This window comes from Miniopterus natalensis, chromosome 9 (genome assembly GCF_054644295.1).
Source record: "Miniopterus natalensis isolate mMinNat1 chromosome 9, mMinNat1.hap1, whole genome shotgun sequence".
Taxonomy (NCBI): Eukaryota; Metazoa; Chordata; class Mammalia; order Chiroptera; family Miniopteridae; genus Miniopterus; species Miniopterus natalensis.
Window position 1 is genome coordinate 21,747,053 of NC_142089.1, and position 27,889 is coordinate 21,774,941.

The following is a 27,889-nucleotide window of genomic DNA, read 5'->3' on the forward strand; positions in this document are numbered from 1 at the left end:
CTAGGAGAGCAGGAACGGGAGCAGGGCAGAGTGGAGGAGCAGCAGCATGGCCCCAGCCAGGGACCAGTGCAGAGGCCTCCTGGTGGTCCCTGGGGCTGCCTGGTTGAAGTGGAGGTTCCCATCCAGCTGGAGGCAGCTGCCCGAGGCAGAGGCTTGGCAGCATTCCTGGGAGCAGGACTGTGCCTCGGCCCCATAACACCTGTAGATCCTTTCCACACAGGCCTGGCTGCAACCTGCAGTGTAGCCTGAGCTGGACCGTTTCAGCTGCAAGAAGAAATGGGACCATTCATCCCCCCATTGCCTCCTTGTGTTAAGTGGGCCATGGCTGAGGTGAACCTCTCTGGGCCCCTAGCTCCCTCCCTATGAGGTCAGCCAGCCAGTCCCCAGAGAATGAATCTACAGGATGATCAGAAGCAAGGGGCATGCCATCGAGACTTGGAAAATTCCAGCTGCTGCCCTGGGTTAGGCATAATGCAGAGCTGAGGTCAAACATGCTAGACCCCAGGCAGCCTGGCTCCCAGCAGGTCCAGCTCCAGTCTACTGGAGCTGCTGACCTACTCGGTCCAGGCAGAAGGAGAAAGGCCTGTATTTATAAGGTAGGACAGCACCCCAATCCTTGGAGCACCCCAGGGGCCCACCTCACAGAAGTCCAAGCCCTCAGAGCATATGGCCACAGCTTTCTGCCCTTTGAAGCATTCGCTGCCTTGGCAGGAGAAGGTGGCACAGATTTTCTCCTGGAAGAGAAAGTGGAGGGGAAATAGGAAGCTCTCTTCAGACTGAACAGGGGGTGGTGAATGGCAGACAGAGGCGAGACTGGAGCCCCATCATGCCTGTCCCACTGGCCTCAGCCACCACCTCCCAGAGCAGGTAGGTATCAATGATACACTCACATTTCTCTTGGGGGCTGGTGGAATGGGAACAAGCTTGTCCTCTGGGACGGTCAGGTGGCCTAGATCTGGGAGCAGAGCAGGGTTGCCCAGGGAAGTGCTGTGACACCTCTGCTGGGAACAATTCTGCAAAGTCTCAGCCCCCCCGCCCCCCAAGGGAGGGCATGTTGTATGTGGACAGTCACAACCTGAAACTGGCCCCCTGCTGTCACCCTAGACAAGCACTGGAAATTGTTCTGACTGCCTTTGAGCTTGGGGGGAGGGGGCACTGGTTAAGCTGGACTGGGGAAAGGTGGGGGGATTGGGAAGGGGAATCTAGAAGGGGTGGGGCACTGAATGTAGAAAGCTCAGACTTGGGGAGTTGATGAAGAAAGTAGACCTCAAAGCTAAGGGTCAGCCAGACAAGGTTTAGAAATTAGGGTATTGAAAGAGGTTGGGGAGTTGGTGAAAATTGAACTCAGATTTGAGGAATTGTCAAAGGGTGAGGTTCAGAATTGGGAGGTTATAGGTGGGCAAGGCTGGGGAGAGGAAGGGTGGGGCTTAGAGCTTATGAGGGCAATGGGAGCAGGAGTCAGAGCAGGAGCTCCAACTTGGAGGGCAATGGAGAAGGGGCTCAGAGCTGCAGGCTGGTGGGACCGTCTCACCCGAGGCCAAGTCACTGAGCACCAGGCAGAGTGGGCTGCCACGGCAGCACTGCAGAGAGCAGGGTCCTGGGCTGGGGGCCGAGTTGGGCAGCAGGCAAGGGCTCAGAGCAGTTTCCTTTCCCCCCTCACAGCCAGGGCTGCACTGGGCCATGTAGTGGGAAGTGTTGAGTTGAATCAGCTGGATAAAGAGGGTGCCAGAGGGTCCAGGAGGACGGAGATGGGGGACAGACAGCCAGTCCTGGGCTGTATCTCAACCTCTCCCGGCATCTTAAACACTGACTCCTCTCCCTCCCGCTTCAGTCTCTCCCAGCACCTTCCTGTATGTATATGAACATCAGCCCCCTTCCAGTGGCCCCCCTCCCAACCCCTGCAGCAGCCCCCCATAGTTACCCCCCACACACTGGAGCCCCACACAGCCCCACCCGCACCTCACAGTGGTGATTCCCTGGTTCACACTCGGCCATTTGGTTGGAGAACTTTGCCTCCTTGTAGCACATCTCCCCGAAGCAGTGGAAGCTGTGGCAAATCTGTGGAAGGGTTTGAACACTATGGCCTTGTTCCCCTGGGTGAAGCATTTGGGAGCCTCTCCTTCATATGCTGCTTACCTGGGCAGGAGCAGGGGTCAGCTGACTTCTGACCAGATTCTGGGCTATCAGTAAGACCAGCAGGAGGACTGGGAAGAGGAAAAGGAGAGAGGGGACCACTGTAGGGAGTAACCAGCTCCAGGGTCACAGGTCAAGGAAAGGTCATGCAGTGGTTAAGTGGAAGAGGTCATGAGATCAGGGCAAAGAAGGAGCAGTCCCAGGGTCAGCAATAGTCAGAGGTTAGGGTTGGTCATGAAGTCCAGGAAAGGCTGAGGTCCCTGGGTCGAGGACAGCTACCTCTGAACTGAGCAGCCCTATGGCTACTATTGTCCAGAGACATCTTCTGTTGAGGTGCTGCAGGAGCGGGAGAGAGGGAAGGACCAGTCCCGGGCGGCACAGGTGAGAGCTGCAAACAGAGTCCCATTGTTGCACCATGCACGTGAATAAACTGAGGCTGGGGAGTAGGAGGACATGTAGGGGAAAAGGGGTCCCAGGGGCTGAGGTTTTGTTTCCCGAAAGTCATTCTGTCAGTGACATTGACGCAGGCACAACAGGGCCTGCAGCCTAGTAATGGCTCCTCTGAGAGTGAATGTGTTGGCATGGCAACAGCAGCAGCCCAGGGAGACAGAGCTGGAGCAGGTGCAGTGACAGGAAGTAGACATCCGGTGCCACTGCCACTGATCTGGCCTCATCTGACTCCAACAGTGCCTGGGCTGAGGGTAGGGTAGGGATGACAGGCTGCCTCAGAACCCAGGACAGGAAAACCCTGGGTCACAGAGAAGGTCATAAGTCAGGGCTCACCTTGACCATGTTCTTCAGTGTTCTGACCCCACCCTGTTCCTAAATCAGAGCTGAGCCAAGGCCAGGAGGTAGTTCTCAGAAACCTGGGTATCCGAATCCTGGCTCTACCTGCCCCAGTACTGAGTTCAGGTTTTTCCATGCAAAGCAGAAAACTGCTGGAGATGAGAGAATGGGGTATGACTCCCATCTTCCCACCCAACCCTGGGAGGCTGAGCACAACCAAGCCACCAATGTTCCCAGGGCTAACAGGGCATGTTACCCTGCCCTCATGGCTATAGTCCTCCATCAGCACTTGGATCTCTCTCAGGTGACAGCTAAAGCTAGGATCCACCCTGGGCTGGATCCTAGGAAGCACAGCCCTCTGGCAGTGGTGCTCAGGATTCAGGGTGCTGAAGTGAGGCAGGATAGGGCCCCTTGGCAATAAGGGCCACTTCTTTCTCCACCCTCACCCCTTCTTACCACCAGGAGCCTCAGCCCTTCCAGTGTTCCCTACACACAAGAAGCAGGCCTCATCCAGTCAGTACCTATTCAATGGGACTTCCCTCCCCAATAGGTTAAGGAAAGGACCCAAGGCTCTACCCAGGTCCCTGTGTCCTTGTGAAAGGAAGGGCCCAAGCCTCCCACAGAAACCCCTCTTCCTCCTCCCTGGTGTGGGTAGATGAAGCTGCAAGGACAGTCCAGGAGTATGGGGGGGCCAGACAAACCTCAACAGAATCAGAAAGCCGGTAAAGCCTGCATGGTTATTTCCTAGTCTGTATTAGTTCTGGCTCCCTGTTCATCTACTTTAGTTTTTACCCCTGTCCATGGCTCCAGAGAATTTTCCCAGTATCCCTTGTGCCCCACCCCCTCCCAGCTGTAGACCTACCTGCACACCTGCAGGTGTGGAGGGCAGCAAGTGTGTGTGCAAGAATCCAGGAGGCTGCTAGTACAGCCCCTGGAAGCCGGTGGCTGCCCCTCCTCCCCTCCAATCATTTGCCAGCTCTGGGAATTCCCTCTGATGTTGCTGCCACTGGAGACACACAAGGGCCACAGGCAAAAGAAGGAAGCACAGCCCATATCCAGACTGTAGCAAGAGGGAGGCAAAATCAGTTGGCAGCTGGGGCAGATCAAAGGACTCCCATCCCAACATCCCACTGGGACGTGTCTTTGCGTGGATGAGAAACCTGGCAGGTGGAGAGGGCTCTCAGAGGAGATCGGAGGGAGGGGTGGGCAGTGTCCTCGCAGGCCACCTGGAATGGGAGAACTGGCTGATAGTGGAAAGAGTAGTGTGTGGGGAGAGGTGACAGGCCCATTCCCAGCACAAGAACTTTGAGGTGAAGCTGAGGGGAGAGTAGCTATCATCTGAAGGATAAAAAAAAGAAATGCAGAGGGAGGAAAATCTCAGAACTGTGCCCCTTACTTCCCCATCACATGGTTATCTTTAGGGTGTTGCTGACTCCATGTGGGGAATAGAAGGAACTTGGAGGAAGGATGACCAGTTGAGGCTGGCCACAGATGTATTCGCTTTCTTCTCAGAGGTGGTGAGTGAGGAGACTCCTGCTCCAGGAGGGTTTATCCCAGGGTCAGTTTCTGGGTTCAGCAGCACGAGCCTGGGGTCCATCCCTGAAACAACTTCCCAGATGCTTCCTGCCAGGGCTGGGAGGGACAGCAGAGTCCTGCAGCTTCTCTGATGGGGCAGTGTTGCTCCTTGAAGAGAGAATCACCTGTTCTCAGCAGAAAGCACCCTGGCAGAGGTGCAGGCTCCATGTCTATAGGAAAGGTTCTTTTAAGACTCAGGAACCAAGGATGTTCTTCTGGAGATTCATCTAAAATTCTGTGCAGAAATGTCTATGCATGTGTATTTTCCTAGGGAGAAAGTACAATTATCTTTGTATTTTCAAAGGAATCTCTGATCCTAAAAAGGTTAAGAACTACTGATCTAAACCAAGAAAAAGCAACCCTCCACTTCTTCCCCAGCCTGGTCAGTGGGCTCAGCTGGAATCCTGATCTCCCCATAGCAGAGCCCCTGAAGTTCAGACTTTGAGGAGTCACGTCTGGGGAAAACCACTTCTGATGCCAAGTTTACCTGAACCTCCCTAACAGCTCTGTGCTCCTCAGAGCTGGAACTGGCCACATGGCTCTTCCTGCCTGCCCACGAGGTTGTTAATGAGTCTCCTTACCTTTGGTTCTGCTCCTACCATCTCATTTCCACCTAATTCTCAAGGTCTGCAAACCTAGGTCTGTCTGGCACATGGAAAACACTAAAACAAAGTCTTTGGATGAATGTAACAAATGAAGAAAAGTATTTGCTATGACAGGGAAGCCCCAGTTTTCCTCCAGGACCGCTCTGGTTCATAGTTCACAGGATGACTGCAGTTATCTGGGCAAGTGTGAGAGCAGGGCTCCTTAGAACCTGGCCCCATCTCCCCTCCACACTGTAAGGAACAAAAACAAGTTCTTGGTATGCTGCGTTGACCCTAGAGGCCCAATACCCACTCTTAAAGAGGAACATGAAAAGAGGAACACAACAGCTGATTCCTTGGGACCCTCCATGCTGCTACTGCTCCAACAGGAAGGCTGGAGGGTTTTTTCCTCCCCACGTCTCTCATTTCCTTTTTTTAATCCTCAGGGTGGTGTTTTATCCCCCCCTCATTGCTTTTCAGAGAGTGGAAGGGAGGGAGGGAGAAACATCACTGTGAGAGAGACACACCGATTGGTGGCCTCCTGCACATGCCCTGACCAGGGCAGGGGATTGAGCCTGCAACCAAGATACGTACCCTGGGCCGGAATTGAGCCTGGGACCCTTCAGTCCACGGCCAGCGCTTTGACCAGTGAGCCAAACTGGCTAGGGCCCCACATCTCTCATTTCCAAGGCTTGTTTAACTCTTTTCCCAAATGGCAATGTCTCCTTGCACTTTGGGCTAGTTTTCAGTAATCAATGTTTCTAGTTGGCTCAATTAGGTTTAATTATCCACTCACTCTGCTTCAGAAGCTCAGGCCCTGAAGAGGTTGTTCTGCTGGGATTTTAAGCACCTGGAGGAGCCAAAGCACAAAGAACATGTGAGGAACAGCCCAAGGGATGGGTTGAACCAGGGAGGAAAATACAAACTGAGAGTTAAGTGCTGCAGAAGCTGGGGTGGTGAAACCCTACTGCATGGAGATGACTAGTGCAATAGGTGTGAGGAAGAGGGCCAGTTCCGAGTCAGGATTATTATAAGTACATGCATTGCAAACAAACCAAAAATCCGAGTGCTGAGAGGCAGAGGGCCTCTGGGGAAATCTTGTTCTGGAGCAGGTCCTGGCCTTTAGGCGGCTGTGCCAGTGGGCAGGTCAGTGCCTCCTTGGCTCCCCTAGTTCTTTCCACTTGGGCTACCAGATTCAGCTCCTGGAGCCGGAGCTCAACTCCACCCAAATCTTGGCTATCTGGGCTTGGAGAACACAAGAATACCAGCCGCTTCTCAGTCAAGTAGGGATCTTGCAGAAGAGACAGACAGATCCCCAAAGGCTCTCATTCTGAACTAGCAAGTGGGTAAAATCACTGCTGGTCCCAATGCCATCATGTGCCAGGCTGCTGAGGGTTGGGGAAGGGGCAGGGCTGCAGCCCATTCCAAAATAGCCCAGCTCCTTTAGGCAAAGCAAACCTAACAATTTTGTTCCTAGCAGAGGTCCTGGCTCACTCTCCCCATCTTTGCCAGCATGTGCATAAACGGCTGACTCAACAAGGGAGTGCTTATCCTGGGGTGATGCTCATTTGAGGAAATGGGGGAAGAGGTTAGGTCAGACATAGCTAACATAATATTTGTAACCTAACAGGTGCTCATTAAACCTCAGTTGCTACTAAGTTGATGGGAAAGTGGTAGGGATGTGTTAAGAACTAAAGGACTGAGTTAGTCCATAATCCAGGGCTTCAGAACAAGACACATTTAGAACAAGGGCCGGTTTTATTTTCTGACAATCGTTTTTTAATATAAAACAAAGACAAAACACATCTCAACTCTGTAACCAGCTGGCATGCCTTGTCTCCACAAGATGCATGCTAGACCGTAAGACTAAGTAGCAAAGAGTCTTTAGGAGCATTTGGTTGGGAGAAATAGAAAAAGCAGATCTCAGGGAAGCCTGGGCAAGCCCAAAAGCTGAAATGCATTCCTCAACACTAGAGCAGTCCTTGTCTTTTCAGATCCTCATATGTCTTCTTATTCACAACATTCCCACTGGAGTCTTCATACTCTTCCTAAAAAAGAAGGGGTACACTGTTAGCTAGGCCTCCTGGGAGAAATGTTTGGAACCAGTGACTGGCTACCCAAGCTCACCCTGGCTCAATTCCATGGCATTCATCAAGACAGCCCTTCTCAACTGGGATTCTGGAAGAAAATTAAGCCCCAGTGCCCTAAGGCATCCACTGTGTGTAATGAACAAGCTTCTCTCCTAGGGATCTAGAATGGAACCTCTTGTGACTCATCCTTGGGCTATATGAAAAAATTATACATTCAGATCACTTCCTGTGTTTAAGATGAGGAACCCTAGTTGAGAAAGGCTGACTTAAAACAGTTCAAATGGTTCCCAAGAGGCCACTGTAGTCAGGTAGGTTGAAAGGGAGGCCAACTAGGCCGAGCGTCCCCACTTTCAGAGCAGTTCTGCTTTATACATTGGAATTCTACATTACAATGTGGGAAGAGCATTGCTACTAAAAAAGGAATATTGAAAACCACTGACCTAAAAGAAAAAAAGCTGCTATCATATCTCATATACCTGTCATCCTCATCTCTGAAACCTGCTGTTTGGGATGACTATCTCAAGACCAAACAGGACGCCTCCCTGCCCCATGAGAGGGCCACCCCATTAGCTGCTACCCTCAATGGAGACCTGATGTCTGATTTGGATTCCCAGTTTCCCAGTCCCTGACCCTGAACAAGACGCTGGGCTCCCCTCTTGCCACTTCAGGCTTTCAGTGGGCCCTGTCTCACAGCCTTCCATGTTTCATTAAAGGTGAAGCTGGTGATGGGGAAAACAATTCAGTGGGAGAATACAATCTGTCTTAAGACACAGATTTAAAGTCGGATGTATTCTGCCCCACCAGAATGGCTCAGGGGCTGAGTATTGACCTATGAACCAGGAGGTCCCTGTTCAATTCCCGGTCAGGGCACATGCCCGGGTTGCAGGCTCGATCCCCAGTAGGAGGCGAGCAGGAGGCAGCTGATCAATGACCCTCAATTCCCGGTCAGGGCACATGCCCGGGTTGCAGACTCGATCCCCAGTAGGAGGCGTGCAGGAGGCAGCTGATCAATGACCCTCAATTCCAGGCCAGGGAACATGCCCAGGTTGCAGGCTCGATCCCCAGTAGGAGGCGTGCAGGAGGCAGCTGATCAATGACCCTCTCTCATCATTGATGTTTCTCTCTCTCTCTCTGAAATCAATAAATACATATTTTAAAAAATAAAGCCTGACATAATTAATACGACAAATAAATTAGGCTTACACGGCAAGAGCCAATTTACAGATAGTGTCATATTACACTCTATACTGCAGTGAACCAGGGACCATTTTTCACCTCCCCGCTACATGGTGAGGGGACTCTGTCATTTGATGCTATTCCTGATGGTACGTTAGCACCCACCTCAGTATCAGGCTGCCATCGTTCTGATGCCTTCTGCAGTTTCAGCTTGGCCCACACTGCCGGGAAGAAATGAGCAGTGTGAGCATCCATTGACTACACAGTGTTACAACACCTCCCACATCCCTCCCAATTAGGATTCCCCTGGATGACTCTGCTTTTGAAGCTTTTGCTTGCTCCAAACTGGAATTTTGGTTCCAGACCACTTGTAGACACCTCCACTGAGAATTTACCACAATCTCTGCTTTGCTGTAAAAGAAATGTTGGATCAAATATAACCAAAGAACTCTTAGAATAACTGATACTCTCAAAAAAAGAAGAAAATGTGGTACAACCTATGGGAATTATTGGAGAAAGTGACCTTACTGTCTTAAAGTTCATAATAGAACAGCAATTTTCAACCAGTATGCCACAAGAATTTCTAAAACATAGAATACCTGACTATTTAGTCAAGGGCACAGACCTCTTTTCCCTTAGATTGTCAAATTAAAAATGACAACAGCCAACACAACAATAGCTGGCCGGTGTGAGTGAATCAAAATTATACCTGTTTTTATTTTGTCACATGGGCAAAAAATATAATCTATTTTTTGGTGTGCCGCAGAATTAGTTTATGTGTGCCATGAGATGAAAAAGGTTGAAAATCGCTATGATAGAAGAAAAAGGGAAACCAGACATTACCAAATATGTTTATTTAAAATCTGGTGGATATATTTCAGACTTTCGAGGGGAAAAAAAGTGAAATATCATGGCCAAAGAGTCTAAAAGATAAGATGGCTCAACACTGGAGACATTACAACAAGAATTCTGACAGTTCAATAAAAAATTATCCCAATGAAGACAAAAAGGGGGAAGACATCTACAGACACCAACACAGCTTCAGAGAGAGTGATCAGACACATATACAAACGGGGCACATACAAAACCAGAGAGACAGAATGACTTAGATCTCTAAGAAAGGTGTCAGGAAGGTGCAGTCTCAGGACAAAGGGCTACGTGGAGCAAACAGGACAGGTCTGCTGCCAGAGAGGGAAGCTGATAAAATATTAATAGATGAAGGTGAGAAGGGACAACTACTAGTTTCCTATATGCTTCCACATTTTCCATCAAGAAGGACAATCTCTGAACTTGACAAGATTAGAAGAAATATCCCATAGGGAAAATTGAAGTCTAAGGTGTGTTAAAGAAATAGTAATGGAGCCCGACCGGGCATGGCTCAGCAGTTGAGAGTTGACCTAGGATCCAGGAGATCAGGGTTCGATGCCCGGTCAGGGCACATGCCCGAGTTGCGGGCTGCAGCCAATCAGTGACTCGCTCATCATTGATGTTCCTCTCTCTCTCACTCCCTCTCTCTTCCTCTCCCTGAAATCAATAAAGACTAAAAAAAGAAAAAAAGAAATAGTAACGGAGACAATGCATGAGAAAGTGCTTAGCTCTGGCCTAGCATACAGGTGCTCAAGTAATCATGTTTTCCTTTCTTGCTAATTGCTTTAAATTAGCTGAAGTCTTCAGACCCTGGTAATATGCAGGGCCCTGTGACATTCTTTGTTCAAGCCATTCAAGAATCCAACCCAGAGTGGTACTAAGATACTGGAGGTTGAAAATACTGTCATAATTTTCTTAAAGAAAAAAATGTATGTAGGAAACTGACCAGTAAGGGGGATCTGAAAACAATTAGAAAAGAAGGGGGTCGCCTCTGGGTACCAGTGTGCGTTCACCAAGAATATGTGCAGCAAACTAACTGAATCTCCTGTTTTTGATGGGATAGCTGACCTAATAAAAAGCCATTTTAGCAAAGCAATTGCTCTCATAAGCAATGTCCCTAGGGTTCATTAAAATGTTTAAATCTCTTATGCTATTATTATAAACAAGATGGTGATATCTGAACTTGATATATTAGTTTACTAATTAGGTAAATTTAAACCTAGTGAATACTGGTCAATTGTGACCAACCACCCAAATGGGATCTCTGGTAGCAATTCCATGGGCTCTTTTTTAGCTGTTATCTGTTCAACTTTTTTTAAAAATCATAAGTCTAGAACAATGGAATAACTGACATAATAAATTTATAAGTGAAATCCTTCAAGTAAAAAACCAAAAAACAAAAACACTACTATAACTTATATGGAAGCACTGAAACCCTCCCTCCTGGCTAAAAACTCCAAAAGAAAAACTTCAACAGAATGATCTAAAACAAAGACAAACAGGTAAATCCAGTGTAACAACTGTGCCAGCGGCTATGTCCCTGCATGCCCCATTCTTAGAAGACATGTCTTCCTTACATGTTCTGAAAGGAACAGTCCTACCTAATAGGAAACGACTTTCACCACCAGTTACAGGAGACACAGCTGACTGCAGGACAGACAGTACATAACCCAGCTGTGTCGACCTCTTGACTTTCCCAGGTATTAGAAACTGGAACACAGAACTGAAGGAGCTGGATGACGGCAGGCTCTGAAAACTGAAAAAGGTCACACAGGACTAGAGGTGCCTTCATTGTGAGCTAAGGCTACAACGAAGACACAAGAAAGTGAAGAAGGCATATGGACAGAGGAGCGCAGCTGGATAAGCATGTTCTTGCAAACAGGATAGAGGCATGAAGTTAGCTTTAACAGGCTCACTTCCTTACAACCCAAATCCCTAAGATGTCCAGTTTAGACGCTTTAAAAAAATAAAAAGCACAATCCAAGTTTAATGAAAAGAAATTCCAATAGAAAATGAGGAAAAATTACAGAGATTCTACAGAATAGAATTAAATTCAATAATTAACTGACGCTTACTATTAGTGAGATGCCTGAGATAAAGTCTGCGACAGTCTTATGGAGTCAATATATATACAACCAACTATCTGTTACTACTAAAAGTATGAAAGGAAGCAGAGTTAACCTAAGATACCTGGGGGAAAAAATGTGGAGGGAGGAGATGATATTAAATTTGTAGTAAACCACCTGGCCAGGTGTGGCTCAGTGGTTGGGCATTGACCTAGGATCCAGGAGATCGCGGTTCGATTCCTGGTCAGGGCACATGCCCGGGTTGCGGGCTCGAACCCCAGTCGGGAGCATTCAGGAGGCAGCTGATCAGTGATTCTCTCATCATTGATGTTTCTATCTCTCTCTCTCTCTCTCCCTTCCTCTCTCTGAAGTCAATAAAGATATATTAAAAAAAAATTTGTAGTAAACCTATCAATAATCTATTGGGGGTGGGAAGAAAAATAAAGAGTGATATTAAGATAAGAAGAAATAATAAAAACATGCATGAGATAAACTGATTAACCTAGACATCTGAATAAAAAGATAAGTTCTGAAAATAATATGAATAACAGAAAAATGATGAATTTGCCAATAATATTTTGGGAAAAAATAAAAATTTTCTAAAAATCTCTGTATGGCTAATGAGAATGCACAATGAGAATATTACCCAGTATGAGATAATCCCGAAATACTGTTTCATTCAATGCCTGATAAAAGTACTTAAAATGTAATTTTTCTTTTTTAAAATATAATAAAATCATGAGCTAATCTTAAAATCAGTGTAGGTGCAGAAGCATTGTTCCCTTTAAAAACAGCATCCAGTCAATGATGGCCTATCTATCACCTGCTTCTACTGAACATAAGACTTGGGGATAACTATCCATGAAGAAAATACATGGAAAAAGTTAATAAAAATATCTCTTTGCTTTGCAGTTGGCATGAACTGTGAGCCTAAACTGATGTAAATAAATCGATCTGGAGGTACGAGATTAAATTTAAACTCAGGCAAATTGTAGGACATAAAACAGACAAAAAATGAACTGTGACCTATTTATTGTGGTATATAGCTAGGAAACACATCTAAAAATGAGACCGCATTCAAAATGTAGCATTATGAAAAAAACCACAAAAACAAAATGCAGCATTATGATTCTAAGAAATTTCACTATTTTAATTTCCACCCTGAAAGGGAAGGGCAAAAAATGAAAAGTAAAAAGGCTAATTGGGCAACCTGGCAATAAAGGCACGTTATCATTCTGACTGGAGAAATGGTATAATCTGGACTCCTAAACTAATAAGGAAAGACAAGAAAGCAAGGAGTCCTCAAAGATGACTGAAACACAAAAAAACGTAATGATTCTCTAGAGTCCATGGGTTAATTGGGGATCAGGGAGCTCTTTACAAGGCCCTTTCCACTTGGCTCTGCCAGGGAGGATTTGAACAGCCCCAGAGATGGGAGCCAAAAGAGTTAGCTGACCAAGCAGCTGAGCAGAGTGACATGTACACTTGAGAGTGAGTGTCTGAAATTTACCAAAGCTGAGGTAAAATTCATTTCTTCTCAGTCTAACCAGCTGAAAGTGAAAACACAACAGATGAGAGATAAACTAAAAGGAAACAGCCTGCAAGGAAGATGCTAGTGGCAGTAAAAACTACCACTGCAGGCCAACAGGAAGCCTAACAGACCCCTGGGTGCTTTAGCACCCCCCTGACGTGCGCTTCCTTTGCTCCTTCTCCAAGAGGTATTTTGCTGCTGTGTTTCTGTGTATCTGGCCTGTCTCCTAGAAATAAGCTTCCTGACACCAGTTCTGCTTTTTCCTTCATATCAGCAGTACTTAACATATTAAAATCAATTCAGGAAAATATACATACACCCATTCACTCAAAATCCTGCATAGTGTTCACAGACCTCAGCTATAAGCCCTGTTTTATACTCAGCATAGAGCTTTTCCCGAGGGAGAAACAGCCCGTGCTGCTGACGCTCGAACATGCAGCAGTGTGTGACTGTTGTAGCTGTCACATATACGCAAGCTGCCCTTCGACCTGGATACACCAGGGTGGTGGGCCAGTGGCAACTTGGACTGGTCTAGAAAAAAATAAAGCTCACTTACAAGAGACAGCATCTTCGATCTGTGTCACATTAGCAAAGTGGGCAGTGTTTGGGATGCCCAAACACCTCATGCCGTGAGCATGACGCCATTCCTGGAAGAGAGAAAAGGACGTGAAATGGAAAGAGTTGAACACAGAGCACTCACTCCACTCCCCTCATAAGCCCTAACCTGACCCTTGCAAAAGACTCCACCTACAGGCTGCACTTCTTTTAGGTTCATGCTTGTGAACAGCTGGCTGTGACTGACAAGAGGCAGGTATTTCAAAGCAGCATTGCACTGCTTATCTCACTGGGCTGTCTATAAAATCTAGATCCCAGATGCAGGAGTCTTTCAGACAAAACCTGCGTCAAGACCACAGAAGACCATCACAACTCTAACTAGTCACTTCACATGCAACTCCCACCATCAGTGTGAGTAAGCGTTGCTGGTGGCAGCTCAGTGCCACCTTTATAAGGAGCAGACTGTTTATCAGGTATAAGCAAGGATGTGAAAGAGAGCAGGGAGAGATGCTGATACAATGACAATTCTGGCTCAGGGATGCCAATTTCAATTCGTTGGAAGTGTTGAGAAAGATTCAGAGACTACTCAGGGGCTCCGCAGAAAAGACCCAGGACCAATTAGCAATATGTATGTCTGAGGGAGGAAGGGAGTTCACACAGATTTGCCACCCTTGGTCTAGCATGTCTTTTCCATTCTATAAAATTTTCTTCCATGTACTAAGATCTGAAGGCAGAAACAAAACAAGGGTGAATCCACTCACTGGAGTACCACCCAGATGCTGCCTTGTCTCAAAAACAGTTTGATAAATGTCATCCCTTTAGTTTTTTCCCCCCAAAAGGCAAAGGCCCATTTAAGACTTAAAGAAGGAGCCCTGGCTGGTGTGGGTCAGTCGGTTGGAGCGTGGTCCTATGCACCGAAGGGTCAAGGGTTTGATTCCCGGTCAAGGCACATACCCAGGTTGCAGGTTCCATCCCTGGTCTGGGCATGTACAGGAGGCAACCAATTGATATTTCTCTCTCACATCAATGTTTTTTCTTTTCTTTTTTAAAAATCACCTGAGGCCCGGTTGGCATGGCTCAGCAGATGAGCACTGACCTAGGATCCAGGAGATGGAGGTTCAATTCCAGGTCAGGGCACATGCCCAGGTTGCAGGCTCGATCCCCAGTCAGAGGCGTGTAGGAGGCAGCCAATCAATAACGACTCTTTCATCATTGATGTTTCAACTCTCTCTCCCCCTTCCTCTCTCTAAAATCAATAAAGACATATTTAAAAAATAGTAATAAAATAAATAAAATAAAATCTTCACCTGGGGACATTTTTTCCACTGCTTTTCAGAGAGTGGAAGAGGGAGAGAGAGAAACCTCGATGTGAGAGTCACATCGATTGGTTGCCTCAGGGCACGTGCCCCAACCAGGGCCGGAGATTGAGCCTGCAACCGAGGTACATGCCCTTGGCTGGAATCGAACCTGGAACCCTTTAGTCTGCAAGCTGATGCTCTAGCCACTGAGCCAAACGGGCTAGGGCACGTCAATGTTTTTCTTTCTCTCTCTTTTCCCCTCTCCCTTCCTCTCTCTCTAGAATCAGTTAAAAAACAAACATATCTTCGGGTGAGGATTAAAAAAAAAAAAGACTCAAAGAAGAAGGCAGTCAGCCCCTTCTTTGATCCTGTTAGCAAAGGGATAGATAAATGACTAAGGCATCAGAGAGATTGATCTAAGATGCTGGCAGAAAGACAAAGAGAGAAGTTCAAGAACAAGCAAGAGAAAACTGAAATGAGTGGTAGAATGCCTCCACACGGTGTCCTGGGTATGACACAGGCCAGCACTGGCATCAAAGGCCCAAGGCTGCATGCCTGACTTTGGACCCAATCCTTCTCTGATTTTCTTAAGCTCTGGACATGAGTGACCCTCTCAGGCTACTCCTACCCTCTTTGCTAAGACTCGTGTGTTATACTTCAATTTCCAGGAGAAATGGTTCTGAATTCCTTACAGCAAAGTGCCGCTGGAAGGCCTTGGGGCCTCGGTAGGTGTAGTTTCCACAAATCTCACAGTTGTAGTTGATATTTAGGCCATGAAGCTTATATAACCAGTAGGGAATGGGCTAAAAGAAATCAGAAAAGAAAGAGTATTAGGAGTGTATGCATCTGCTTCCAAAAAGGGAAATGGGGAGAAAGATGGTAGTGCTGGGACTGACTTTGCCATCCCAGCCCAGGGGCAGGTTTTTGGGGTTGTAAATGATCTCATTCTCTTCATCTTCACTTTCACTCTCACTGATCTGCTCTTCCTCCTCCTCTTCTCGCTCTTCTCCTGTCCTTGCCTGCTTGCGTTGGACATTTTCATGAGTGAGATGTCGCTGTTCCTAAGTCAGGTCCAAAAATGAAAAGGGAAGTCAGAGAAAAGTAGTGAAAAACAAGAAGGGAAATCTCTTTTCCTGTAACCCTTGATGATCCCTCACTTCCAGGAACAAGGTTTTCCTTCTCGTAGAATAAAGGGAAGTCTGCCTTCATATCATAACTCCTATCAGCAGGCCCTCCCTGATCCCAAAGCAAAAAGTCAAAGGTTATATGTCACTTGCCTAATTACTCATCTGAGGCCAGAGACTACCACAGAAAGAGAGAGAACAAACTCTCTAAACTGTTTCCCCCTTCCCACTGTTAATGCCCTCACCAAGATAAGAATCTTCTAACTTGCCCTGAGTCTCTCCTCATTCCAGTCTAGCTTCCATTTTGTTCCCAGACTTATCTGCTTAAACAACCAATTGAACGGTACACTCTGCATAAAGAACTTTTATTGGATTTCTACTGTTTAAAGGACAAAGTCCAAATTTCTAAAATAACTCACCAAAATTGTCATGCTTACCATCTCCTCTACCTGAAATATTCTTGCTCCCTCTACTTAGAAAACTCAATCTCAATGTATTACAGCATGTATCTCATTTCTCTCTCCCAACCACAAAGTGGGGTTTTCAAGGGCAGAAGGCTGTGTCATGTTCACTATTGTATCTAAAGATTCAACACAATGTCTGGAAACCAACAGATAAATGGTGAAATGATAAAAACCGTATCAGTACATGAGAGCAACTACTGGAAACCATCTTCTCTGGAATTCCAGAGAGAATGGTGCCACCTCATGGCAGGGAAAGCAAAATGCTCCCAAAGAAGGGAGAAAGAAATGGGTACGCCTTATGTCAAGGGCACAAATTAGCCTCCCAGTCATCTTCAGAGGACGGGCAACTTGGACGGCTGCCCACAATAGCAAAGCCCAGGTTCACTGTGGAGAAGGTGTCCCTAGTGTCCAATGTCTGCCTAGCCTCCTTTTACCGAAAGCAGCTGTAACAGAGCTGTTCTGGGTTGCTAATGATCTCGTCTCTTCATCTTCACTTTCGCTCTCACTGATCTGCTCTTCCTCCTCCTCTTCTCGCTATATTTATAGCTATTGTGTGTGGTCCTCAAACAAGGGCAGAATGAAAACATTCATGGCAACTGACAAAGATATATAAACAAGCTATCTGAGCCAGAGCCATCCACCCAAAACACCACCTGAGCCTCTGGTAAAGGGAAAGGCTCTGAGAACAGCTCAACACTGCACAGAGCAGGCACATCGGACAGGCTGGTCGACTGCAGGACACTGGCTGTCCTCTTCGGATGAGTGCTGCCCTTTCTTCCACCTTCTATTCCCTGAAAGAGAACTATTTTCCTCCTACTCCTCCCTCTGCTTTCTGAGATAAGCATCTTGGTCAGGTTAGGCCTTTTTCCATCCCAATCAACCCTCCAGTTCCTTCCTGAAAGAATATTTGAGGAGCAGTTCACAGACAGCTTTGTACCAGCCCTAGTAAGTTTCTCACAGTTTTGTAAACATGTAAGTAATGCCTCTTCATAATCAGTCAGACCTGAAAAGCTGCTGTGAGTAGCCTTTCTCTTACTTGCCTTTTGAGTGTCTGCTTTTTGTGTTACCCGCTGGGTATATTACGGAGCTCAGGCAAAGAATCTGCACCACTTTGAATACTATACTGAGAGGGCAGGCCATTCTTTCTGCCTAGCCTCACGGGAATTGGGCAGCCTTGGGAGTATCACCTAACAACAGACACCCGAGAACAGAACAGGACCTCTCTGAAGGGCCAAGCACCCTGAGAGAACTCTATTTTCTGCTGAACTAGTTTCCTACTCTTCCTCTTTCAATTCTAGAAAAAATATCCTGAGTTCATATTTCTCTTACTTCTATACCTTGTAGCACTTATAGCCCTCCCCAGAGGCAGTTACTCACCCCAAGAATCTCTACATATTCGTAGATCTGAGCTTCGAGGAAAGCAATATCTTTGTTCCTCTCAGTGTCTCTAAGAACAAGAAACAAGCTGTATCACTCAAGGGTTCTTTTAATCAATGTCGTGTTCCCTGTATCTGAGAACATTTGTTCAACAGGTACATTAAAAATTATAAACACATGAAAAAGCAAATGCTCTGTTCAGCTCAGGACTCGCTGATATAAGTACTGAGGTTATTTCTGGGAATGCATGGAAGCTTCCTTTGACCTCATTCTAGAAGGTAGAAGACATATCCGGATATTTAAATTTTTATCATTATAATTTACAAAGGAAATGTGGTACAAAGAGCATGCTCCAGAACGGGAAGATTTGGGCCGAAATCCTGGCCTTGCTACTTAGTAACTGAGAAAGTGGACACATCCCATAATTTTTCTGAGTCCTTATCTGTAAAAGAAATCAGGATAACAAGTACTTTTCAGTGTTGTGAGAATTAGAAAAAACACACAAAAAATACCCTGTATAAGCATGTGGCTTAAGAACAGATTCAACTGTCGTTAAGAAAAACAGATTTAGGAAATATTTTTTTGAACTTACCCATAAGCTATTAAGGTAACAAAGGGTACCTAGAGCAGTTTCAGCATTAGAGACTTCACCGATTCTCAATCACCTGAGTACAAACTGCCTGGTTTATAACAATAACAGTACTCTCTGCCATCAGCAGGGAAAAAGAGCAGACTGGACTTTTAAGGGTAATGGTGATAAAATAGGCTTTAAAGTATCTGTTGTGATAAAAATGCTGCATGGGAATAACATTTAAAAAATGTGAGCAGAGGTGCTCCCCAATCACTCACCGCTTGGTGCCCTTTGACTTGGGATTTTTTGCAAACAGGGAGGTGTCAAGTGACTCCAGGGACTTCCCCTTGGTGCTGAATAGCCTCTGGGCTCGCTCTTCCAGGGTCCTAAGGACAGAAGAGGGAAAAAGAATTTCAGGATTACTTTACCATACAGGCGTGATTATTTTTGCAGTAGGGAGGGGGATGACAGAAAAAATGGTGTCAGAAAAAAATGGAAGTTATGATAAAAAAAGTCTCTTACCCACCACACTTTAGGCCTAAAGCTAAGAGTGCAGATTTCAATCTGTCCAGACCCAGGGAGGCCAACTCCTATATAAAATAGAGACAAGTTACAATTTTACTTAAACAGACTCTGACAAACAACAAATGCTCAAATTCAGGTCTCTGCAAGCTGGTGGTGCGGCTGTTCCTGAAGCTGTGGCAATACCACATATTCCACAGCCAACCTCCTAGCAGTAAGCTCAGCTCTCCAAAGGGTGGACTCTGTGGTCAAGTTCATTAATAACATTACTGGTACTGTTCCATTACCTCCACCACAGCTGAATATAGTTTGAATTATTATTTCACAGTTCTCAAAGTACTTAAGTTTTTTTGTTTTCTTTCCCTTTTTTCACATTCTTTTAGATGCCTGGTCCCAGGAACTGGTGTCTTATCAGAGTAAGTCCATGGCATTAAAAACAGAAAACCAAGTGGTCCCTCTGAGGAGGAAACAGGCAAGACCAGTACAGTGACTAAAGAAAACATACCTCCCAGGAGGAGAAAGCAGAGAGGTCAAGATGGGCTCCAGCATGCGTCAGGGCACTGCTTGTCTCTTTCTGGCAAGAACAATACAATGTTTATTAAGATCGAGGTTATGAAGGCAACGGAGTCACCTAAATGACCAGTGCTGGTTGGCCGTTTGTACATACATGTAGGAATAAGAATCGAATTCCTGTAAGAACAGAGCAAAACCAAAAAACAACAGATGGCACATTCTCTTCCTGAGATTTCAGGAAGACTATTTATTCCCAAGATTTGTAAAAAAAACCAAAAACACGAACTGAATAGAGTCCTAGCACATCATTTATCTCTTCTCGGTCAGTAGGAACCACATAGCAGTAATGACATGGTGATGAAAATCCTGGGCCTAGCCAATGGCAAGTGGACCCTGAGAAATCTCATTCCAAAGTACACAGAGAAAATCTAGCACACTGGGCAGAGAACTCCTCATGGCTACCACTGATCCTGAGGGATCAGCACAAAATGCCCTAAAGCAGAGGCTCTAGATTAAAGTAAAATAGTTATTTTAATTCCTGGGTATGTCCTCCACCCACACCCCCACTGAAGCTCACCGGCCATCCAGGAAAGGTACCGTTCTCCCACTTCTTCTCAAACTCATTTTGAATCTTCCCAAAAAGTTCATTCTGATCTTGGAGGGGCTTCACTCTATCTGTATAATCCTGAAGATACTCAAGCAGCATCTCTAGGTATCTACAGACAAACAAGCAGCACAGAAAAAGCAAAGAGGATTTCTATTTTTAATATATTGTTATGCCCTGTAAAATATACTTATAAATCTAGGAATACTAGTTTTTTAAAAGTAACACTACTACTTTTTAAAAAATATATATATTTTTGATTTTTAGAGAGAGGACAGGAGAGAGAGAAAGAGAAACATCAATGTGAGAGATGAACACCGATTGGCTGACTTCTGTACGCCCCCTACCAGGGATCAATTCCAAATACTAACATCTTAACTCACATATAAAAGATTTCAGGTAAAAGAAACTTTATTTCAGGTAAAAATAAAATTTTATCACTAACCAGGGGTATAACACAAACAAAACTTAACATGTACACATCAGACCCAAGCACCTCACTTCAGTCGCAATCTAAGAAAGTTTCATTTTTCCCATTAAACTCCGAAGACACAGAGGTCCCTGGATGACAGACTTTCTTCTACAATGAGGCAAAATTAAGAACAGTATGGGTATAAGATCACAGATGTGCTCATAGACACACGTTCTTCTAGAGCCAGAGTATTACAAAGGTTTTAAAACCATGTCTTCAAAATCCCCACCCTTCAATAAACCTGGAAGTCATTCATGAAGGTCTTTCAGGCACCAGATTTCAGAACTCTGCCCTCAATTCTCCTCATTACATAATCCAGCAGAGGCCCAGACGCTAACGCTTACCTCTTGTACTCTGCATTCTTCCTTTCTTTAGGAATGTCAAATAACTGGTCAAAGATGGACAAGTATGTGATATAATCCAACTTCTGGAAAGGAGAAGTGATAAGGGCTTCAGTTAGGTGTTTTCACCAAGTTACAGTATAATCTCCAATAAATGAAGTAAAAATTTAGTGTTGTCTAACAAAGTCACAAGGCCTGGCTTATTTTAGTCATTTTCTATTCTATCATTTAATTCCTACACTAGCTGGGGAGGATAGCAGACATACAATTAATGCTGCAAAATAAAGATCAAGTTAATAAGCAGCGAACTAAAGGAAGTATTTGTTGAAAACTTCAATGCCAAGCACTTGGTTCAAGGCTCTGGTAGCCACTATACCCTAAAATAAGGTTCTGGAAGGTGCCATTATTCAGCCATTCAATCACTTATTGAGCATCTTTGGACCAAGTACATGGATACAGATGAGAACGAGACAGACACGGAACCTGCCCTCATGAAGCTTAAAGTTTAGTCAGTGAACTTTTGGGACATTTCCTGACAATTCCAAGAGAACTTAATCTTACACTTTCTTGAGACCTTTCTGAGATTGTCACATTAAATCACATCTCTTGTGGTAAGTTATCTTTTTTGTTAATCCTTACCCGAGGCTATTTTTTCCACTGATTTTTTTTTTTTTTTTTTAGAGAGAGTGGGAGGGGGGAGAGAAGAGGGGAGAGAGAGCCACGAGGAGAGAGATGTGAGAGAGACACACTGAACAGTTGCCTCCCTCACATGCCCGGCCAGGGGGGGATCCTGCAACCCACGTACATGCCCTTGATCAGGAATTGAACCTGCAACCCCTTGGTCCATGGGCCACGGTGTAAGTTATTTTTACAGTGTCTTTTAAGAAAGATATTAGTGCCCCACTGGTGTTTCTCAGTGGTTGAGCATCAACTCATGTACCAAGAGGTCCCTGATTCGATTCCTGGTCAGGGCACATGCCACATTGCAGGCTCAATCCCCAGCAGGGACATGCAGGAGGCAGCTGATTGTGTTGATTCACCGATGTTTTCTCTCTCTCTCTCCCACTCCCTTCCTCTCTCTCTAAAATCAATAAAAACATATTAAGCCCAGTGGTTAAAGCATATGCCCACGGAGGGTCCCAGGTTAGATTCCAGCCAAGGGCATGTACCTGGGTTGCAAGCTCGATCCCTGGCCTGGGACGGGGCATATGTGGGAGGCAAACAGTTGATGTGTCTCTCTCACATCGATGTTTCTCTCTCTCTCCCCTCCTTCCGCTCTCTCTAAAAGCCACGGAAAAAATATCCTCAGGTGAGGATTAAAAAAATACACACACACACATTTTTTAAAAAAAAGACATTAGCCCTGGCTGGTGTGGCCTAGTGGTTAGTGTTGGCCCAGGCACTGAAGAGTCGTGAGTTTGAATCCCTGTCAAGGGCACGTATCTGGTTGCAGGTTTGATCCCTGGCCTCAGTCAGGGTGCGTGCTGGAGGCAAACAATTGATGTATCTCTCTCACATCAATGTTTCTTTCTCTTTCTCTCACCCTCTTCCTTTCCCCTCTTCTACTCTAAAAATCAATGGAAAAAATATCCTCAGAGGAGGATTAAAAAAAAAAAGGAAAAACATTAGCTCTTTGCTGGTGAGATTGTTTTCTATCTTCCATGTAGGTACCTACATGTGCCTAACACAGGAGTGTGATATGTATTTGTGAGGTTTTCATTTTTACAAAAGCAAAATATACTTGTATTAACAAAATAATATGCTTAGTATAGTCACTGTAGAAACCTGACATTTTGAACGCCGTTTCATTAAAAAAAAAATGCATTACCTCTATAATTTACATGGCAGTTACAAAACACGAGGAAGACACTCTAATTGCTTCATGTCTACTAGCCCCAGCCCAGTGTCCTGACTCACCCTTAGAATTAGAACCACTTTCTCCCCTCCTGGGTCTTACCTCAGAGGCCTTCAGGTTAATGTATTTGAGGTAACAGTCATGGAGATCCAGGTAACGACCATATCCCTCTTCATCTGTGAACTCCACCAAATCTGAAGGAATCAAAGATACCAATGATTCAGATAATAAAGACCATTTCCTTGGACTTGCCTTTTCAAATGGACTGCTAGTTCCCTGTTTCATGAAGCAGCTCTCCACCCAAATGTCCTCTCTGTGTTCAAAGTGAAGAGACATCAGCTTTCTAGGCCAGTAAATTTGAGATAGGGTAGCACAAAATTTGATGTTTCACCCAAGGCCATTGTGGAGGTTAATCTAGCCCAGAGAAACCAGGATAAAGAAAGCTAGTAAGAGAACCTGGCTATAAGTTTCTCCAGGGCCCTGTTTTCTAGGACTCTGAGGGCAAACTAATCTGTCATGAACTTGTACTTCTGCTAGTGCTGGATAGGCAAATTAAATCCTACTTACTTTGTGCCTCTTCACTTGGATTCTCTCGAGCTTTCAGGAGCTCCTCAAATTCCACTGACATTGGCACACAGATCTGATGGAAAAAAAGAGAAACATTCAGTATAAAACATTCAATATAAAAGTTGCAGTATCACAAAAATGTACAGAAAGTGGGACTTCCGACACTTTATTTGGTCTTGTTTTACTTTAGGAGCCTACTACTGTTTTCCATTTATCTTTTCCTTTTCCTTTTGTGTATTGTTTGACTAAATATTGCTAAAGTAACATGCGCTCACAAAAACTCAAATAATACAAAACGAAAAATCAGTTTCCCCTTTTATTAATTCTCCTATAAATAGGTAATCACTGTTAATAGATCTTTTTTATGCCAGCCATTCCTAAACTTTGCGGCACATCAGAATCATCTAAAAGAGTGTTAAAAAATCCTGGCCCTGACCTGTTTGGCTCAGTGGTTAGAGCATCGGCCCATGCAGACTGAGAGTCCCAGGTTCTATTCCAGCCAAGGGCATGTACTTCGGTTTCAGGCTCAATCCCCGGCCCCGGTCAGCACAAGAGTGGGAGGCAGCCAATCAGTGTGTCTCTCTCACACCAATGTTTCTATCTTCCCGCCCCCCGCAGTTTCTACTCTCTTTGAAAAGCAGTGGAAAGAAATATCCTTGGGTGAGGATTAAAAAAAAATTCTGATGCACCTGACACCAATTAAATCAGAAGTGGGGTGGCAGGTATCAGTACTTTTTTTTTTTTTAATCCTTACCCAAGGGTATTTTTTCCATTGCTTTTCAGAGAGAGTGAAAGGGAAAGAAAAAAACATCTACATGAGAGAGACACATCAATTGTTGCCTCCTGCACGTGCCCCAACCAGGACCGGGGATTGAGCCTGCAACCAAGGTACGTGCCCTTGGCCGGAATTGAACCCAGGAACCTTCAGTTTGCAGGCCGACACTCTAACCACTGGGCCAAACTGACTAGGATGGTATCAGTACTTTTTAAAGATCTTCAGGTGATTCAAACATGCAGCAAAATCTGGAAACCGCTGCTCTATGTATTTAAATATACAGGGTGGAGCAAAAGTAGTTTTATAGTTGTTTGTATGGAAAATAACATAATTAATAAATAACATAAATAAACTATTTCATGTGATCACTATAAACCTACTTTTGCCCCACCCTGTATTTGTACAAGCACATACTAGTGGGTGCAAGGTTATTTTGTTTTTCACATAATCAAACTTATTTTTTTCTACATATTATATCTTGAGCATCTTTCCAATCATTTAGCATTTATTCCTCATCGCCTTTCTACCAGGGCTGGAGCATGGTCAACACACCAAAATGGTACTCATGTCTTCTCACTTGGTTAGCAAGACTTCATACTCTACCCTCCAAGGGAGGTGGGGATGATACATGTAGGTGTGTAAAAGAACCTTCATCTACCTCTGCTTAACTTCAGTAAATAGCCTTTCCTTTCTGGTATTTTCAGTCTCTTCCTTTTTTCCAACTGCTCCTTTAATTATGTACATCTTCCTTATCTTTCTTATGATCCTCTTGTTCTCCTCTTCTATTTTCTGCCAGTCTTCCAAATGCATGTTCCACACTCCATACTACTATAGTATTTCCCCATTACCCACTTTTACTCCTGTGACCAGATATCCATTCCTAATACATCAATGAAGCAGCAATCCTAGCAGTTAGCAACCAACAATAGCTGATAAAAGTGACTTCCTTTCTGAAACTCTCTTTTGCTTAGCTTCAGTACGACAACATTACCTGGAGCTGTCAACTGACTTCTGTTATGGAAATCTTCCCAGGCTTTTTTCAGTTAAGTATTTTATTTTTAAGTACCTTCTCTATGTTCCCCAAGGAGTACAAGCAATTCATTGGGGGTAGGGAGTAATACCCACGAAAGATAAAATGGGGAGAGAATGATTGGGCAGGGAAAGCCTAGACCATGAAACCAGTAGGACAAAATCTTTACCAACCCAATGGAACAAAGATTACTCGTAAGAAGAGTCTCATACTGGGCAGAAAGCCAGGCTGTATTAACCCCACTGTGCTCAGTCACTGGCTGGGGACCGCCCAAGAAGAGAATGGCTTTGGCTTACAGCTGAGAGGGATCTTAAAAGAAGTGGATTTGTAGGATGTTCTCTAACTACACTGCTTGCAGCTAAATAACAAGTTCTTTTCTGAAGGCACATCTAAGTGGCAGATCTCCATTTTCCTTATACCTCTTCTATAGCAGCTTTTTAAGCACGTTTGGAGAAAATACATTTTGAAGCCACACCTCATTTGGATGCTTCCGATGGAATTCTTTTATTTGCTTGAGTCTATTATAGAATTCAGCAAATTCATTGGGTCCTGAAATGGCATTGAGCTCCTCCTTTCGTAACCTGCAATTTCAGAAAAAATCCAGAGAACATAGAGTATAAAAATCAGTCCTTTAACAATGACTTCTCTGAAGCACTAACTCTTGGATTGACTGTGACTATCACTTACCCATCTTTATCATCATACAAATCCCTCAGGTTCCCACTGACTTCCATATACCTCTGAAAGACAAACACAAACCCATCAGAATGAAGCACTCTGTACAACCACAGAGCTAAGCAACCAAGAAGGACTCTCCAAAGTCCAGGGAAACCTTAAGAAATATGGTGTTAAAAGTTCCTGTGCTTTCTGGTACCTTTAATAGACAGCACTGATTCCTGGTCAGTTTCTAAAAGAGGTCAATTTAAGGGGTGGCAGAGGGTTCCTATGTTTACATGCAACTGATGGTTAACTTTCCCCTAAGAGTCATAATAGCCATATGCTCAACAGCAGTTCCAACCTAAGACCCTCAAAGACAAAAGGGTGATCCAAGATGATCTTCACTTCTTCAAAAAGCTTGACTGAGGAGTGCACAGGCTAAATTAAACATCATAGAGCTTCCTTTAGATTTAAACTCAGGTACATAATCCCTTCTCCAAAACTTGGGACCAGATCTTTTTCAGAATTTAGAATTTTTAGGTTCAGAAAGGTACTGTATGTTTTGTAATATCCCTAGTGGAATCTGGAACAAACATTAATAGTTCTGCAGTAAAACTTATGCATTATTTACTAAGTGGGGTAAAAACCATAAAATCCTCTCATCTGTTCACCTGAGGTTTTGCACCAAATAATTACCAAAACAAACAAACAAAAAAACCCGTTTGTTTTAAGAATATTTTGGACTTGGGTATTTATATACGGAACTAGAGACGTGTAATATTAATTATCTCCTAAAAAAATCAGAAGCTCTGGTTAGATCTTTTATTCTTTCTTAACAGGCTTCAAACATATGCAGGATAACATAGTATAATGAACCTTCATTTACCTATCACTCAGCTTTAATGAGAATAAACATTCCGATTAGTTTTCTAAAAGTAATAAATTGAACTATTTCTAGGCAAATGCAGACAATATAGGCAAAAATACTTCAAATACTTGAAAGCGGTGTGTTCTCTTTTGGAGAGAAGAGAGTACCTTCTGCGCCTGAGTAATCAACTTCTCATAACTACTCTTTTCACATCCATGGGACAAAGGATGCTATAAGAAGGGGTGTCTTTCCGAGAAATGAAGAATGAATGAGTTCCCATTCAGAGAAGTGAGGAGGGGCAATTCAGCACCCTCAAGCTTAGCAGCCGCGTGCACATCTCCAGGCAGACAACCCGCTACTGGCCACTCTGGCTACCTTTGGCCAGGGCTCAAGAGACCCTGCAATCCGCCTTCCCTCTCTCTCTTTCCCAGCTCATTCCGACGCAAAGAGAAGCGGACAGCGGGGCACTCACATCTTGCATGGCCCGTGTGCGGTGGTCAGAATTGATCTGGTCCCGGAGCTGCAGAAAGGCAAAGGGTGACAGGGACGCCGTTAGTCGGAGTTCTGGAGTTGCAAAGGCCGCCCGAGGGCGGAGCTTACCCGGAGCTTACCCGCTCAGGTCTTAGGGGCTAAAGCAGAGGCCCCTGGAGCGCTGGGTCCCGGGAAGAGGTCACCAAGGCCGGACGTCGGAGAGGGAGCCCCGGGAGGGGGAGGGGGAAGGGGCGGGGGGCGGGTCTGAGGGTCAAGGAAAGCTCTCAGAAGGTACACATGGGGACAGGGCCCAGCCGCAGGTGGAGCCCCTGCCCAGGCCTACTCACTGTGGACTTCTTAGTGAGCATCTCTTTGGCCATGACGTCCATGAGCCGTTCCTTCTCCTCATGATAACGCCGTTGCTGCTCCAGAATTGTCTCCATCTTCCCTCAGCCGCCGCAACTCAATTCAGACCACCTACAGGGCCGGAAACTACTGCTGCCGCCTTCGCGCCTGCGTCCCCACGCTGCGCGCCCCGCTGCACCCAAGTTCCGCGGTGCCGGAAGTGCCTCGGGGACTGGAGGAAAAGTGAGCACCACCAGGAGATCCAGTCTGTGCTATCGGGATGGCAGCAGTGCCCCCTGCTGGCGGGGAGAGGGGCCGCGTGATGCCGACAGGTTTGCAGGTGCCTCTAGGGGGCAGACCGAAGTCCAGGCACCTGACGTTTCGTGGCGCCTTCCTGAGGCCCCCAGGCGGGCAGGGGGGACTCTGTGAACTGAGGAGCCGCTGACGAGCAGGGCTGGGAGTCGGAGGACTGGAACTTCAGTCTCTAGCTCTCTTTGTGACTTTTGACAACATTTTTCCTTCTCTGGACCTCAGTGTCCTTGTCAGTGAAATGGGGATGATAGTGGTTTTATGTTTCTTTTGCAAATGAAAAAGGGAACCTATAATAAAACCGACAAGCCCAGGGACAAAATGTAACCTCACAGACTGATCTGCTCCTGAATTCCTAACTGG

The 27,889-nt window shown here is 45.4% G+C and overlaps 2 protein-coding genes across 2 annotated transcripts; both read right to left on the reverse strand.

Annotated features, from left to right (window-relative positions):
• On the reverse strand, positions 1-2,573 carry LOC148092388 (uncharacterized). The gene is made up of 7 exons (XM_087820582.1): positions 2,413-2,573; positions 2,137-2,204; positions 1,960-2,058; positions 1,532-1,709; positions 891-955; positions 639-734; positions 1-264 (listed from the first exon to the last, which is right to left on the reverse strand). Exons 1-7 carry the CDS (start codon positions 2,537-2,539, stop codon positions 1-3), a joined length of 897 nt encoding a protein of 298 aa, XP_087676708.1. The 5' UTR covers positions 2,540-2,573.
• Positions 2,574-6,817: 4,244 nt separating this feature from the next.
• On the reverse strand, positions 6,818-27,364 carry SF3A3 (splicing factor 3a subunit 3). Its single transcript, XM_016218729.2, has 17 exons — positions 27,220-27,364; positions 26,874-26,921; positions 25,564-25,616; positions 25,352-25,457; positions 23,072-23,144; positions 22,607-22,698; positions 20,653-20,735; positions 19,810-19,948; positions 19,225-19,293; positions 18,720-18,787; positions 18,476-18,583; positions 17,627-17,696; positions 15,558-15,722; positions 15,354-15,464; positions 13,365-13,455; positions 8,510-8,565; positions 6,818-7,126 (listed from the first exon to the last, which is right to left on the reverse strand). Exons 1-17 carry the CDS (start codon positions 27,313-27,315, stop codon positions 7,049-7,051), a joined length of 1,506 nt encoding a protein of 501 aa, XP_016074215.1. The 5' UTR covers positions 27,316-27,364; the 3' UTR covers positions 6,818-7,048.
• Positions 27,365-27,889: the final 525 nt, after the last annotated feature.

What these genes read in the sequence shown, in the direction of transcription:
- LOC148092388 (XM_087820582.1), bottom strand. Translation starts at nt 2,539, where the DNA reads ATGGGACTCTGTTTGCAGCTCTCACCTGTGCCGCCCGGGACTGGTCCT. An exon ending in TAGGGCTGCTCAGTTCAGAG is followed by an intron (nt 2,205 to 2,412) that starts GTAGCTGTCCTC and finishes TCCTCTTCCCAG; the next exon opens with TCCTCCTGCTGGTCTTACTG. An exon ending in AGGGCTTGGACTTCTGTGAG is followed by an intron (nt 265 to 638) that starts GTGGGCCCCTGG and finishes TTCTTCTTGCAG; the next exon opens with CTGAAACGGTCCAGCTCAGG.
- SF3A3 (XM_016218729.2), bottom strand. Translation starts at nt 27,315, where the DNA reads ATGGAGACAATTCTGGAGCAGCAACGGCGTTATCATGAGGAGAAGGAA. An exon ending in TGCTCACTAAGAAGTCCACA is followed by an intron (nt 26,922 to 27,219) that starts GTGAGTAGGCCT and finishes GCCTTTCTGCAG; the next exon opens with CTCCGGGACCAGATCAATTC. An exon ending in CCTTCCAGCGGCACTTTGCT is followed by an intron (nt 13,456 to 15,353) that starts GTAAGGAATTCA and finishes TCTCTCTTCCAG; the next exon opens with GAATGGCGTCATGCTCACGG.